The sequence below is a fragment of the Carcharodon carcharias genome, chromosome 8 (genome assembly GCF_017639515.1).
Source record: "Carcharodon carcharias isolate sCarCar2 chromosome 8, sCarCar2.pri, whole genome shotgun sequence".
NCBI lineage: Eukaryota > Metazoa > Chordata > Chondrichthyes > Lamniformes > Lamnidae > Carcharodon > Carcharodon carcharias.
The window spans coordinates 157,129,141-157,141,984 of NC_054474.1; the positions used below are offsets into that span (position 1 = coordinate 157,129,141).

A 12,844-nucleotide genomic window follows, 5' to 3' on the forward strand; every position below is an offset into this window, starting at 1 on the left:
TATGTGACTGGGAAGACTGGTTGTCTGAGCCCCCTGGCTACTTAATTGCTCCTGTCCAAAACAATTAAGATTTAGGATGTGTTTGAAGGTTTAGGAGGAATATCATATAAACTGGCAAAAATGGTACTGAATGCAAGAAATTGCAAGCTCAGTTTATTCCATAAAGATTATTTAGTTATCCCCTAAATAAATGTTATTTTTCAAAGATGAACAAATTTGAGTTCAACACTCTGCTGACACTTCAGATTCTCAATCTGTAAATCGTGCAGGTCAGTAAATGACCATAACAGTTTCCGTGGCAGTATTGTTCATGTCCCATGACCAGAGACATTTTTTGATGGATACTTGCATCTGCCTGAAGTACTGAAATCAAGTGTTTGATAATTTGATGGGACAAAGTCCAACCACACAGCATTTCACAGTTCAGAATTGTGTCGCTAATTGACCTCGAGTAAGGTTATAAAAGTGAGACTGTTGTGGGAAATGGAAAGGTTGTGTGTATGCTGTTTTCAGGTTGGGGTGAGACATGTTCTTGGGGCACACTTTTACGCTGTCTGATTTAACTTGGAGCAGTTTGAGGATGTAGATAGAAAATGGAACAATTCTCTATTCCTCAACACTGGCAGTCTTTCAGTTTGAATATAGCAAAAGGTCTATGCTAAGATAGAACCTTCAGAGCTGCATTTTGCAGCTTTCAGCCTTCTAGTCTATACCTCCAACTAATGTACAAGGCATTTATGCTCCTTCTCATTTCTGTATGTAATTTTTGATTATTTTTCCCCAGGTCTTGCAACATGTTCGTTTGCCACTGTTGAGCCCTAAATTCCTGGTTGGCACAGTTGGAACTGACTCTTTGATCAAAAGTGATGAAATGTGCAGGTAGTGTATCTATGTATGTATTTGTCCAGTGGACTGTGTACGCAAGAGGATCTTAAAAGCCTGTTTTGTTTTACAAACCTTCTCTGTTAGTTTTTTTACCCTCCTTCCCACCTCTCCTGAAGAGTTGGGCATTTGTTTTGTGAGGTGGAGTCCTGTGGAATCTTACAAAGTGAATACCAACTACATCTTTGACCAAAGGTAGCAGAGCCTAATTCTGTCCTCATCCGTGCACATGCAGCAGAAGCAATTACTTAGCATCAGATTGGGAGCCCCAGCTGATTTTTCTCTCTATCCCTTCCCACACCCCGAAAGTAAAGTCGCTCGTAGTCATCCCTTAAACCAGTCCACTTGAGAATTGCTGACTCTGCAAAGACCTAGGACCAAATATAATTGTATAAGGGCTGATCTGGCTTTGACTTTGATGATTTTCATATTACACTTCCTGATTTAATGTTTAAAGTAACATTTTAAAATAAAATACTTTTTTCTATTTCAATTCCTATCACCTACTTCTGTATTTTTGAGGGTAGAACAAGGAGTTGGTATAGGAGTTCTCTTGTTGCTGGTTAGAATTTACCATTAACACTGCATCTGGTAGGTACAATTGATTGAACCGGAGCTGGAGCCTCATCTTAACATAAATATTCACAGTGGACCATTTCATCCTCACTGTGCTGATTAATTCGGGCCAAGTGACAAGATTATTGTTTTGACCTTTTCGCCAGCACGCACAAAGCTATATTTTGATCTTAAATTGGTATTTAGCTATCCTTTTGTTTCTGTTCTTTTTTAAAAATTGAGTTGATATTCTGTGAATTAAGTGACCAGTAGACATTCTATGAATGAAACTTAGCAGTATTTTGGGGGCGGGGGACTGGAACCTAGCAAAGAAAATTGTTGCTGACTTGACACGGCTGGAATTTTATAATGTTCAGAAAGCCTGTATTATAGAGATTTGTTATAAAAATTTGTAACAAGATTTGTGTGTAGAAGATATGTTTGTTTGAACCTTATCTAGTTGTGCTATTGTTCTTTCAGTAATAGAAGATGAAATCTATAATAAATTTGTAGTTCACATGCTGTTTTTGGGCATTTTGTCATTCATCTCGTGGTGTTTCAGTAAAATATTCCTATTTTAATGCTGCATGTCACTGCATAATTATACCACTAGGTGGAGATTCGAGCTCCTGAAACTGCAGATCAGCATAAAACCTAGCCCAAATACGCCATATGCTATGTGTTTTGGATGGCTGTTTGACCACATGGAGCATCGCAGTAAAGCTGATCCTGTCCTTGACAGAGTGCCTCCTCTTTATTTTAATCCCAGGGGACATAAGCTAACTAGTACACTCACTATCATAAACAATGTGCTCAGCTGACTCCAAATAGATTGAGGATGGAACCTGTGACTTTCTTGATCTATATGGCTCTGCTACTTGATGTCTTAATCAGTGGAAGCTGTTGGGGAACTAACTTTTTTGACTTGACCTTTCAGTAAAATTTATTTTTATTAAACATGATCATTTTTAAGATGTGACTCTTCCATTCTGATACATGGTGCATGTTTATGTACATAAGCATAGTCTTGGCCTCCAGTATTTTTTTCTTGAAGTAACCAGAACTTCGAGTTTTGTCCACAGGGCAGTCAATTGTGTTAGTGTTCCAACAGACTGTGTTGCTCAGTGAAGTAAACACAGCTTAGTTGCAAATAATGTGACAATTCTCCACCAAATGTTTATTCCTTCATTATATAAACCAGTAAATCTGCTATTGTTTTTCCTGAAATCACTAAAATACATTGACATTTTTAGTATGAATGTAAAATATGCTGTTTATTAAACAGCAATGCAGTTATTGTCATGATAATGGGATTTTTAAGCTCTTTATTATGTTGCATAATTTTGATGGCACATTTTGGTACTGTGGTATAATTTCTAAAACTTCAGGGGTTACTCAACCGTAGCATTTGCTATATAACAGGGCTGATCACTTGAGTAGGGATAAGTTTGGCATGGATAGGATCATAGTGTTTGCTGCTGAACTCTTCTTATCCATTTTAGCACCAACATCACCAAGATATTTTTGAACACCATGTGAGATAAGCGTCTTGCCATATTTGTGTTAATTATGAAGATCTTTCAGCACTTGGTTTGTTTTCAGTCTCTGAGGTGGCTTGACTTGGCAAATTACACCCTTGGCTTCTATTGTCTGACATTTTCGTGACTGCAATCTTCTGGTGATACCGGTAGCTTTAGCCATGGTGTTACTCAGGGGAGATGACTTTCTTTAGGGGTGGGGGAATTTAATATTTGAATAAAGAGATCCTAAAGGGAAAGAATCTATACAGAGTAACATAATCAAATATACAGTTGTGACATTTCAACTACACAGTAACCAATTCACAAGCTGTTGCTTGAAAAAGAGATGCCATCAAAGCTTTTCATCTTGCACTCATCGGGACAGATTTGTAAGAATAACAAATCCCAAAGGAAAAAAGAACTTAAACTGCATGAGAAGAGGGTGCTGATTGGTAGAGGTGTTGTCTTGGAAAATGCACCAGGGAACAGTTAACTGATGAGCTTTTATTTAGATTCAAACCAGACAGGTTGACTCTGGTCAAGGCATTGCCATGGGGAATGAAGCTTTTGCTAAGTTGAAAAAGGCGCAATGTGTGGACATGTCCTTTCTGTTTGCAAAAAACAGGCCCCTGTGTTTGAATATATGTAACTTCTAGCATGTATAAATGAGCCACTTTGTGAGCAACATTGGTTGTGAGCAGAATTCTGAGCATAATCAGGATTGCTTAGTAGGTGTTGTCCAATTGCAGAATCATATCTAATGTTGGATACTTCTGAGTTTTGCAAGCATTGGCTAGTTGAGTATGGTCAGTACTTTGCCTGTTGCAAACATATTTAGGGACATGCCATTTGATACAATCCCCAAGCTGTTGGGACATGCGGCCTACATATCTGGCATCACCTCAGCAGTGAAATTCATATGCCACATTATTCATATGTATGGCAGGCAGAATGTGTTTTTGGCTTAATGGCAGCATACTGTTTGTAGAGAATACCATTCATGTTGCTACTGTATAGTGACAGCTTGAAAGGGCTAGCTTCACCTGTTTGCTCAAGTTTTGAGACACCTTGCCCTTCCAGGGTAGTCTGACAGAGACTGGGCACTTTTTAGTACCAAGAGTGGCAGCCTTAGGCGCTTTCATGAGTCCGCGTGATATACAGCGAGCAATGATCTGTTCAGGGTAGCCATTATCCCACAGGGTTGCGTTAATGCACCTTTTTTGGCATCAAGCTTGCACAGTGAGCAAATGGCCCGGGCCTTATTTACGAGGTTGCCAGTCAGGCCGATCTTATAGTGTGTGGAACTGTAGGAATCCCACTGCATAAATTGACCAGTAAAGGTGGGCTTGCGGTAGACAGTAGTGGCAGACTCAGTGGCAGATTTCTCAACTAGCACATCGAGGAATGGGAGCTTATTTGACTGCTTAATTTCAAAGGTGAGTTTGAGTGCAGATTGAAGCCTGTTAAAGTGTGTAAGGAAATCAATCAGCACCCTATTCTCATGCAGTAGAAATTGTTGTTCCCTTTAAGATTTGGTATTCTTGCAAATCTGCCCTGATGCGTGTAAGATGAAAAGCCTTAACAGCGTGTCTCCTTTTTGAGCAATACTCAAGTTCTATATGACCAAGTGATTAATTCATAAATTATCAGCAGACAAATTCTTGCCCTCCAGTCAGTTGTAAGAGAATAAAATGATGGCCCTGTCACTGTGATTGATCAGTTGTTGAAATATGATGTCGTCCCGAGAGCAGGATCAATCTATTTTGGTTTCTTGCAACATGAATTGCAGCAGAAACTGACAAAGTTGTGAAGGTCCAATTTACAGGGACTCCTAATCTTATCATTCCAAAGATGAACTAATTAGTGACTTCCAACAACCTATAATTGTTACTTATATCTAGGTAACAATTTAAAGATTTACCTTGACTTATTTTTCACTGATCATAATTGTGATTAGTTAGGCAGTGCTTATTGTGCACGCTATTACAACTATTGCTTTTTACTGGTCTTAGTTTTGCTGTTATTTCAGTTTAGCTCAGTAACTTTTCTTACTACGTCTAAACACAATCTTGCAAAAGAGCAAATGTTGATGTTCAACATATTTTTAAAAATTCCATCTTGACTTTAACCTATTTTATTACTTTTTTTTTTAATCAAATAGTTCTATAGCAGGTGTTATATAACCTGTTCTGATACCTTCTATTTGCAAAGATCATCACCAATCAACTCTTGAAACTTGTAGAAAATTATTATTTTAATAAGTGTTCCAGAAGTGATTTATGGGGCTGTAAAGTTTTTCAGATATTGGTGTATTTTTTGCGTTGTACTGTGCACTGAGTATAAACTTTGTTTTTCAAAAGTTCAGAAACAATGTACAGAATATGTGACAAGAATTTGAAAACTGCGAAAGAAGTACAAGTGCTCAATGGCCAGAAACTTACTGTGTTGGGCAAGCACTGAGCCGATTGCCGCCCACGATCGGCTGCGCGCCAGCATTTTACGTGAGCAGGCCAATTAAGGCCCGCTACCTGTGCGGGCGGGGGGAGGAGGGAGAGTCGGGGCCTGCGTGCGAAAGAATACAGCAATCTCCCTGAGGCACGGAGCTGCCTTGGGAATTAAGTTGGTAATGGAAATCTTCACTAAAGGATCTGAAAAATTATTTAAACATGTCCCCTCATGTGACAGTGTCACATGAGCTGGGACATGTTTGTACAGTTAGCAATATTTATTTAAATATTTTATTAAACCTTCAGGAAAGCTCATCCCGCCCATGGATGAGGTTTCCTGAAAAACGGGAAGGCAGCTTGGGCTCTTCACCTGCCCACCAACCTTAACGTTGGTAACAACTTTAATTGGTTTTTTAATGGCCTTAATAGGCCATTGACAGCTCGGCTAGTGCGCAGCTGCCTCCGGCGCACACCCACCGAGCGAAAGATCTAAATGATGTGCGTCGTTTTGTGCATCGCGTGTGTCGGGCCTGCCTCTGCACGCCAACAGCAATATTCAGCCCCATATGTTTAAAGCTGTTCACTCCCCTCCAAATAAAAATATAAACTTTAACTCTTTTACTTTTACTTTTTCATTTTTCTTTTACTTAATTTTGAAAAATTCTAATTTGGACAGAATACCAATGGCAAAATGCTAAAAAGTTAATACTTTCCAGAGGCTATCTATAACGGACTTGTCGTCAGTTCCAGCACAAATTGCCATACCAGCACTCAACACGGTGTTTGTGTGTTAGAAAAATAAGCGCTCAGCTGAAATATGACTCTGGATGTTCTATGCTCTAGCAATGTGCTTGGTGTTTATCATCAAAGACTGATGTTTCACTTGAAACTTGCTGTACTGTGCACCATTGCTGGAAAATTGCAGTCCCCAAGCAACAGGGTAGCTTACATTGAAGATCTAGAAGGATTTTTTTTGCTTTAAATACATGGAATTACTGACTGGCATTCTAAAAGAAGTCAGCTCACTGGCGATCCAAAGTTTTCCCTTCATGAAACATCAGTTTTCAGTCGCAATGCATTTAATAACATTCACCCCTTGCGAAATACTTTTAAATCTCCAACTTAAGCTTTTCAGAAGAGGTAAGTAACTTACCAATTTACCCTCTTCCTCCCCCTCCATCCATAACAGTTTTATGTGCACCCTAGCTCGTAGGTCTCTAAATATTTACAGCAATGCATTACTTTTAGTGCAGTGATTTTGAGTTAAATGTTATGTCTAATTTGGAATAACTGTCAGCATGGCATAACTGATGCATTTTTGGAAAAAAAAATCTTAACTGCATAATAATGGTTCAGTCTAATTATATTCATGTGTGTAAAATCTGTTTACTACTGCAGTTTCCAGAATTTTATGAGTGTTTTGACATTGGCTGCTATTTCCTTTCTATAGACATGCTTGAGATACTTGATCTATGCAGTCCTCTACTGATTGGTAGAAGCCTGTGGTCAGAGCTAGAATTTAGATTGTAAATGTCAACGTTTAGGCTGAAAGTGCAGCTTGGTGTTCCAAAGCTGTCATTCCATATTTCTTTTATTCATGTGTTTATCGATGGCGCTGAGACAAGAACGGAGATGCGCGGAGATTTTTCTAAAAGAAAAAATTAGGGTCAAATTATTATCATTTTTTATTTGCTACTGCCTCCCCAGGAAGCTTTTCAGTTGCCTTCTTGGCTTCAGCACTCCATGCCAAGAGTATTTATTGCCATCACCTCTACATAATACATGCACATTTTATATCTGCATTTGTCATCAATAATAAGATCCATCTGTGTCTGTCTGCATGTGCAAGAAGTTCATTATTCCAGCCTCTTTAGAGTTAAGATCTTGCACTTGCAAATCTAATTTGTTACCTTTTCATTATTTTTGTTTTAATTTTGTATTTTTAAATGGATACCTCTCTAGGTAACTTTTTTCATAAGAAGGTAGTGCATTTACTATGGTGTTTTCCAGTGTTGTTAATGGTTAACTGCATTATAGGGATTTAAGTCAATGTACATTTGGAACTTGCTGCTTCTCTCCTGTCCTCCCGTTTTTCTATGATCTCTTCGCTGTATTTTTTTTTAAAAGTCAAATATTTTAAAAACTGGATTTTTCCATGTGGGCAATGGAACAAAGATTCTAGCAATTTAAGATATTTCACCTCTGTCTCCTGCTCCTACGTTCTTGTTCCTAAGAACATGAGCAATATTGAAAGCTTCCTTTTTGAATTGCTGCCCTCCTTGCTGCTGGCACTGAGACTTTGCTACTTCAAACCCAAGCTATGCGGTGGGACATCCCTAATAATGTTTTCTGGAGGGCATCATGCATTTGTGCAGTTGTGCATGTAAGTAATCTTTCAAATTGAGATCGGGGCAGAATTTAATGTAATTGACGTGGGTTTGGCCCACCAGTTGGAGCCCACTTTTATATTGCTGTGTTTTCTAAACCTTACTTTATTTGTAAATGCCTTTTTCTTGGTTTCAAATATAGTTTCAAAACTGTGTGGTATTAATTACCTGAAATGTTTTTTTAGGCATGTGACCTTTGGTGCAGTTTTCATGGTCACTCTATCCATGTCGTAATTTTTATAGGCAAGGCATAAATATTCCATTCGGTCTGTTCAGACAACTATATAAGTAGGTTGAGTGGAACACCAGCATTTCATTGACAAACTGCTAAATTAGAGTAAATGTATACTTCATGGTTTCAATTAAAAAATACATAAAATGCACAATGCCTCATTTATAATGAAAGACATGGCTTTAACTTGCAAAACTAATTATACAAATCTGAGATGTGAGTATTGTAAAACTCCAATTTATTTGCAATCTTTTTCCTCAAAGAATTGCTTCTTTAACTAAAGATTTCTTTACAGGAAGCACTGCTTACTCTAGATACATTTACTTGCATGCTATTGTGTAAAAATATTTTGATTATTCTTAAATTCTGTTTGATAATGACGGGCATTGGAAGTTTTAACGTTATTTTAACAGTCTTGTTTTGAATTAATTTATCGAGTGGTGTGACAGCCCAATCCTATTCCTCAGCACTGGACAGGCAGGTGAACATGGACATCGTTGAAAGATGGCTAAAGAACAAAATGTTTGTGCGTACAAATTGGGAAGCTCATACTTCCGCAATTTTGGATAGTCAGTTACGTTGCGGGGAGTTTTTTTATTTGAAATTATTTGCAATCGATGTGTTGTGAAATGGGCAAAAATGCTTTTCCCCAGCCGTATTAAATGCTCAGTGTTTAATTGCTGCAGCGAGTTTTCTTGCTTGGAATAAGTATTAGCTAGTATCAGTAAAATGTTCATTTTTGCCTCTTGAATGGACCATAAAATATATTTCAGCAATTGTATGTCTGTGTATAACATTAATTGATTTCTGTCATTAAAGTTTTTTAATTCTGCCCCTGCTCAATCATTTTTTTTTTGAAGGGCCATCATTTGGTTGTAATTCACCATTGGGGAGTACCATCCCTCCTTTGAAGAATGTCGATTTTGATATAGTTGTGTTCAATTTCCATGAATAAATATAGTTTGGATCCTAAATAATTTCCCCACAATTACTTCATAGCTATTTAAGACATAAGTTGTGCTATCCTTGATTTAAAGGTGCAATTTCCCTTTTTGCCCACATTATTGGTGTTCAATGACAAAATAATGACTTCTTCAGATACTTTATTTCTGAACCAGCTCAGTGCCAAAGGTTTTCAATGTAAATGCAACAATGTCATTATCAACATTGTTGAAAATGTTCCCGTTCAAGTTTTGTTGTTTAGCTAGTGCTTAGCTCAGACCATAAACTCTGTCCCCCATTTTGTTACTGTTTTTGTTTTGCATCAGCTGGTGTTAATCTTTTTTTTTTACATGTTTTTGCTTTCAGACACAGCTGTTCATTATTCTGCTATTCACACCCAATCCAGTCAAATCTTTTGTTTCTTTACTACAACCATTACCACTCCTGCTGTCGTTTGTACCATGAAATCTTTTATCATTTAATCTCTCCCTGCCGCTACCCCATCAAAGACCTTCGTTTTTATTCTTCCTCCCCCTTCTCCCCCACTTTCACTTGCACAAAAAGTATTGCATTTCTATCTTTCTCCAGTTCTGAAGGTCCTTGACCTGAAATGTTAACTCTGTTTCTCTTTCCACATATGCTTTCCAGACCTGCTGAGTATTTCCAGCATTTCCTGTTTTTGTTTCAGATTTCCAGCATCCACCGTACACAGAACACAAGAAACAGGAGCAAGAGGAGACCGTGTGACCCACTGAGCCTGCTCCGCCATTCACTGTGATCATGCTGATCCTGGGCTTCAATTCCATTTTCCTACCTGCTCCCCTTTTACCTTGATTCCCTGAGAGACCAAAAATCTGCCTATCCCAGCCTTAAATGTATTCAACAATGGAGCATACACAATCCTCTGGGGTAGGGTGTTCCAAAGATTCACAACCCTTTGAGTGAAGTAATTTCTCCTCATCTCAGTCCTAAAATTTTGCTGTTCCTTAGCTACTGCTGTTTGCCAAAAACTACTCCAGGCTTAAGACAAATAGATCCTTGCAATCCACTTATCACTTACATTCTGTATACAAATTATCATTTGCAAACTCCAGAAACTCTAATATTTCTGATATGAAAGAATGCTGGATTAGAGGTGGCACTACAAAGGATCTCCAATATATCATAACTCTGCCAGGTCTTTCCCATCTCTTCAGGACTGGTGAACATTGCTCTGTATCAGATAGATGATCTGTTTGGACTAGCAAATTTGTGTTTCACTTCCAAAATTATTTGAAAATTCAGGAGTAATTTGCCCAAAACTGTGAAACTTCAATCTTCTTCACCAAATATTTTTAGTCATGTACTTTAATGCCTGCATTCCAAGTGTAGCATGTTTTCTTGTCTGCTCTACACTATAATCATTAATCCTGTGTTTAAGTGTTTCCAATTATAACCATCAGTTTTTTTTTTTCTCCCCAATGTTTTTCAGAGATCTCTTGGATGAGGCAAAAAATTATCTCCTTTTGCCACAGGAGAGACCTCTAATGCAGGGTCCCCGAACACGACCACGCAAGCCCATCCGATGTGGGGAGGTGCTTTTTGCTGGTGAGTGAGTGCAATGATTTCTTTTAAATCCCTAACCTGTTGCTGAAGTTCTAACAGCCTGGATTTTAAGGTCAACAGTGAAAGGATAGCACTCACTACTGACCTCAAAGAAAGCTACCCACAATGAATTACTGAGCTCCATGACATCAGTTTCATTCAAACACCATCTATAAAGAATCTTTGGCGTTCAGGAGGAGTGAAGTCATCAAGCAGACTGAGTAGCCAATCAGATTGCAGAATTATCATAGACAGCAAACCAGAAAGTAAAAGCACTGATTAACATTCACTTTTTTAATCACTTTACAGAGAACAGAATAAAAATTGGGGTATACATATGGGATTAAGGAAGAAACTGAAATATCATCAACTTCACAGATTTTTTTTAAAAATGTAGCATTTCAATGGAGGGAATAACACACCAGACTTCTAAAATTAGTTTTCAGGGCCAGAGGGGTTATTCAAAAGTAATAGTGACTTAGTACACTGTTAAAAACCTGGTTACATTTTATTCAGCAAGGCTTAATTTATTAAATTGTTTTTACAGCAAAGAAAATGTGTAAGAAGTTGAAACTCATGTCAAATTGCAGATTCCATGCTGATTGCATCTCTGAAGAAGCAGGGAATCATTGACAGCAACTTATGGATTTCTGCATTAATTGCAGAAAGTTGCTGTTAGTTTTATGCAGAAATGAGGGTGAACACTAATGGGTTTCTCATCATTACAACTGTCAGTAATAATGACCCTGAATTTGCACTCTAAAGTGTCTTTCTCTGATTTCATATCATTGCATTTTTGTATGTTGTAGTTCTTTAGTCGTGTTGTCATAATGCATATGAATGTCTCTGTACCACAAATGACATAGTGGAGAAAATTAAAATGGCAACTTGAAACTATAAATCATGTTTTGGGCAGGATATTCCCGCCGGGGGGCAGGGCCCGCTCGCCGACTTGTAAAATGACGCACGGTGACGTCGGGTGGAACTCCCGACGTCACCGCACCCCATTTAAATTAGCTGTGTGCCCGCCGACTTGTCAATGGCCAATTGAGGCCATTGACAGAGTCATTTAGCTAATTAATGGACCTGCCCGTCCAACCTTAAGGTTGGTGGGCAGGCCAGGAGCCCTGGCGGGAATTAGAAGAAGCATGAAACCTCATCCACAGGTGGGATGAGGGTTTCATGTAGGTTTTAAAAAATTTTATTAAAGTTTTTTTTTAAAATTATGGACATGTCCCAACTCATGTCAGTGTCACATGAGGGGACACGTAAGGAAATTTTTTTTCTATCTCTAATATTTGTGACCTAACAGCCAATCTCCCTGAGCCAGCACTTAGCGAAGAGCGCACACTTGGCTGAGGGATTCTCTCCCCTCTGCCTGCACAGGGAGCGCACAGTGCTTCCGTACGGATGCCGCGCTGGGCGGGCCTTAATTGGCCTGTCCACATAAAATGGCGCCACGCCCCCAATTGGGGGCGCTGATCGGCTGCAGTTCAACTTCGCCCCCGACAGGGGGAAAATCCTGCCCTTTGAGTTGTTGTTCTGGGCACAACAGTTTCTTGCATTGATGTAGTATTATCTGATCGGTTTATTGATTAATAAAATTTTGACCCTGTATTGAGTGGAATAAAGCTACCATAATGGTTTGGGTCTCTTGCACGTTTCCAACAAGGCCTCCCCCAGTATAAAGGATGGGCAATAAATGCTGGCCTAGTCAGCGAAGCCCACATCCCGTAAATGGATTAAAAAAAAATAAACAGCAGCATGGTTTTGTGTGCACAGAGACATTGGAACAGGATTAGGCCATTCAGTCCCTCAAGCCTGCTCCAGCATTCAGTGAGATCAAGGCTGATGAGACCTTGTTGAATATTGAATTTTTAAAAATCATACTCATTAACTTTTATTTTTTCCCCTTTCATAGTTGGTGGTTGGTGCAGTGGTGATGCAATCTCTAGTGTAGAACGCTATGACCCTCAAGCACATGAATGGCGGATGATGGCATCGATGTCCAAACGCAGATGTGGTGTTGGTGTAGCAGTTCTTGATGACCTTTTGTATGCAGTTGGGGGTCATGATGGGTCTTCCTACCTGAACAGTGTTGAAAGGTAAATTCAGAGGTTTTGCGAAATTAACTATTTTTGTTTGATGAAGAAACAAAAGATTGATAATTGTCTCTTGAGTTACAACAATGGAGCAGTGCAGTATGGTCTTTATGGGACTGAGGCCTGTAAGGCAGACAATCAGTTCGTTGATATCAGTCTGGCAACGGTAGAGATGCCAGTTGGACACAGTAAC

The 12,844-nt window shown here is 38.8% G+C and overlaps 1 protein-coding gene across 2 annotated transcripts in view; it reads left to right on the plus strand.

The window, feature by feature from the left end:
- LOC121281164 (kelch-like protein 20) overlaps positions 1-12,844 on the plus strand; it is a 40,796-nt gene that overhangs the window by 9,846 nt on the left and 18,106 nt on the right. For both annotated transcript variants that reach the window (XM_041193898.1, XM_041193897.1), the window contains 3 exons: positions 785-879; positions 10,437-10,552; positions 12,471-12,654. In XM_041193898.1, coding sequence (XP_041049832.1) covers positions 785-879; positions 10,437-10,552; positions 12,471-12,654 — 395 coding nt within the window. The remainder of the gene's footprint in view (positions 1-784; positions 880-10,436; positions 10,553-12,470; positions 12,655-12,844) is intronic.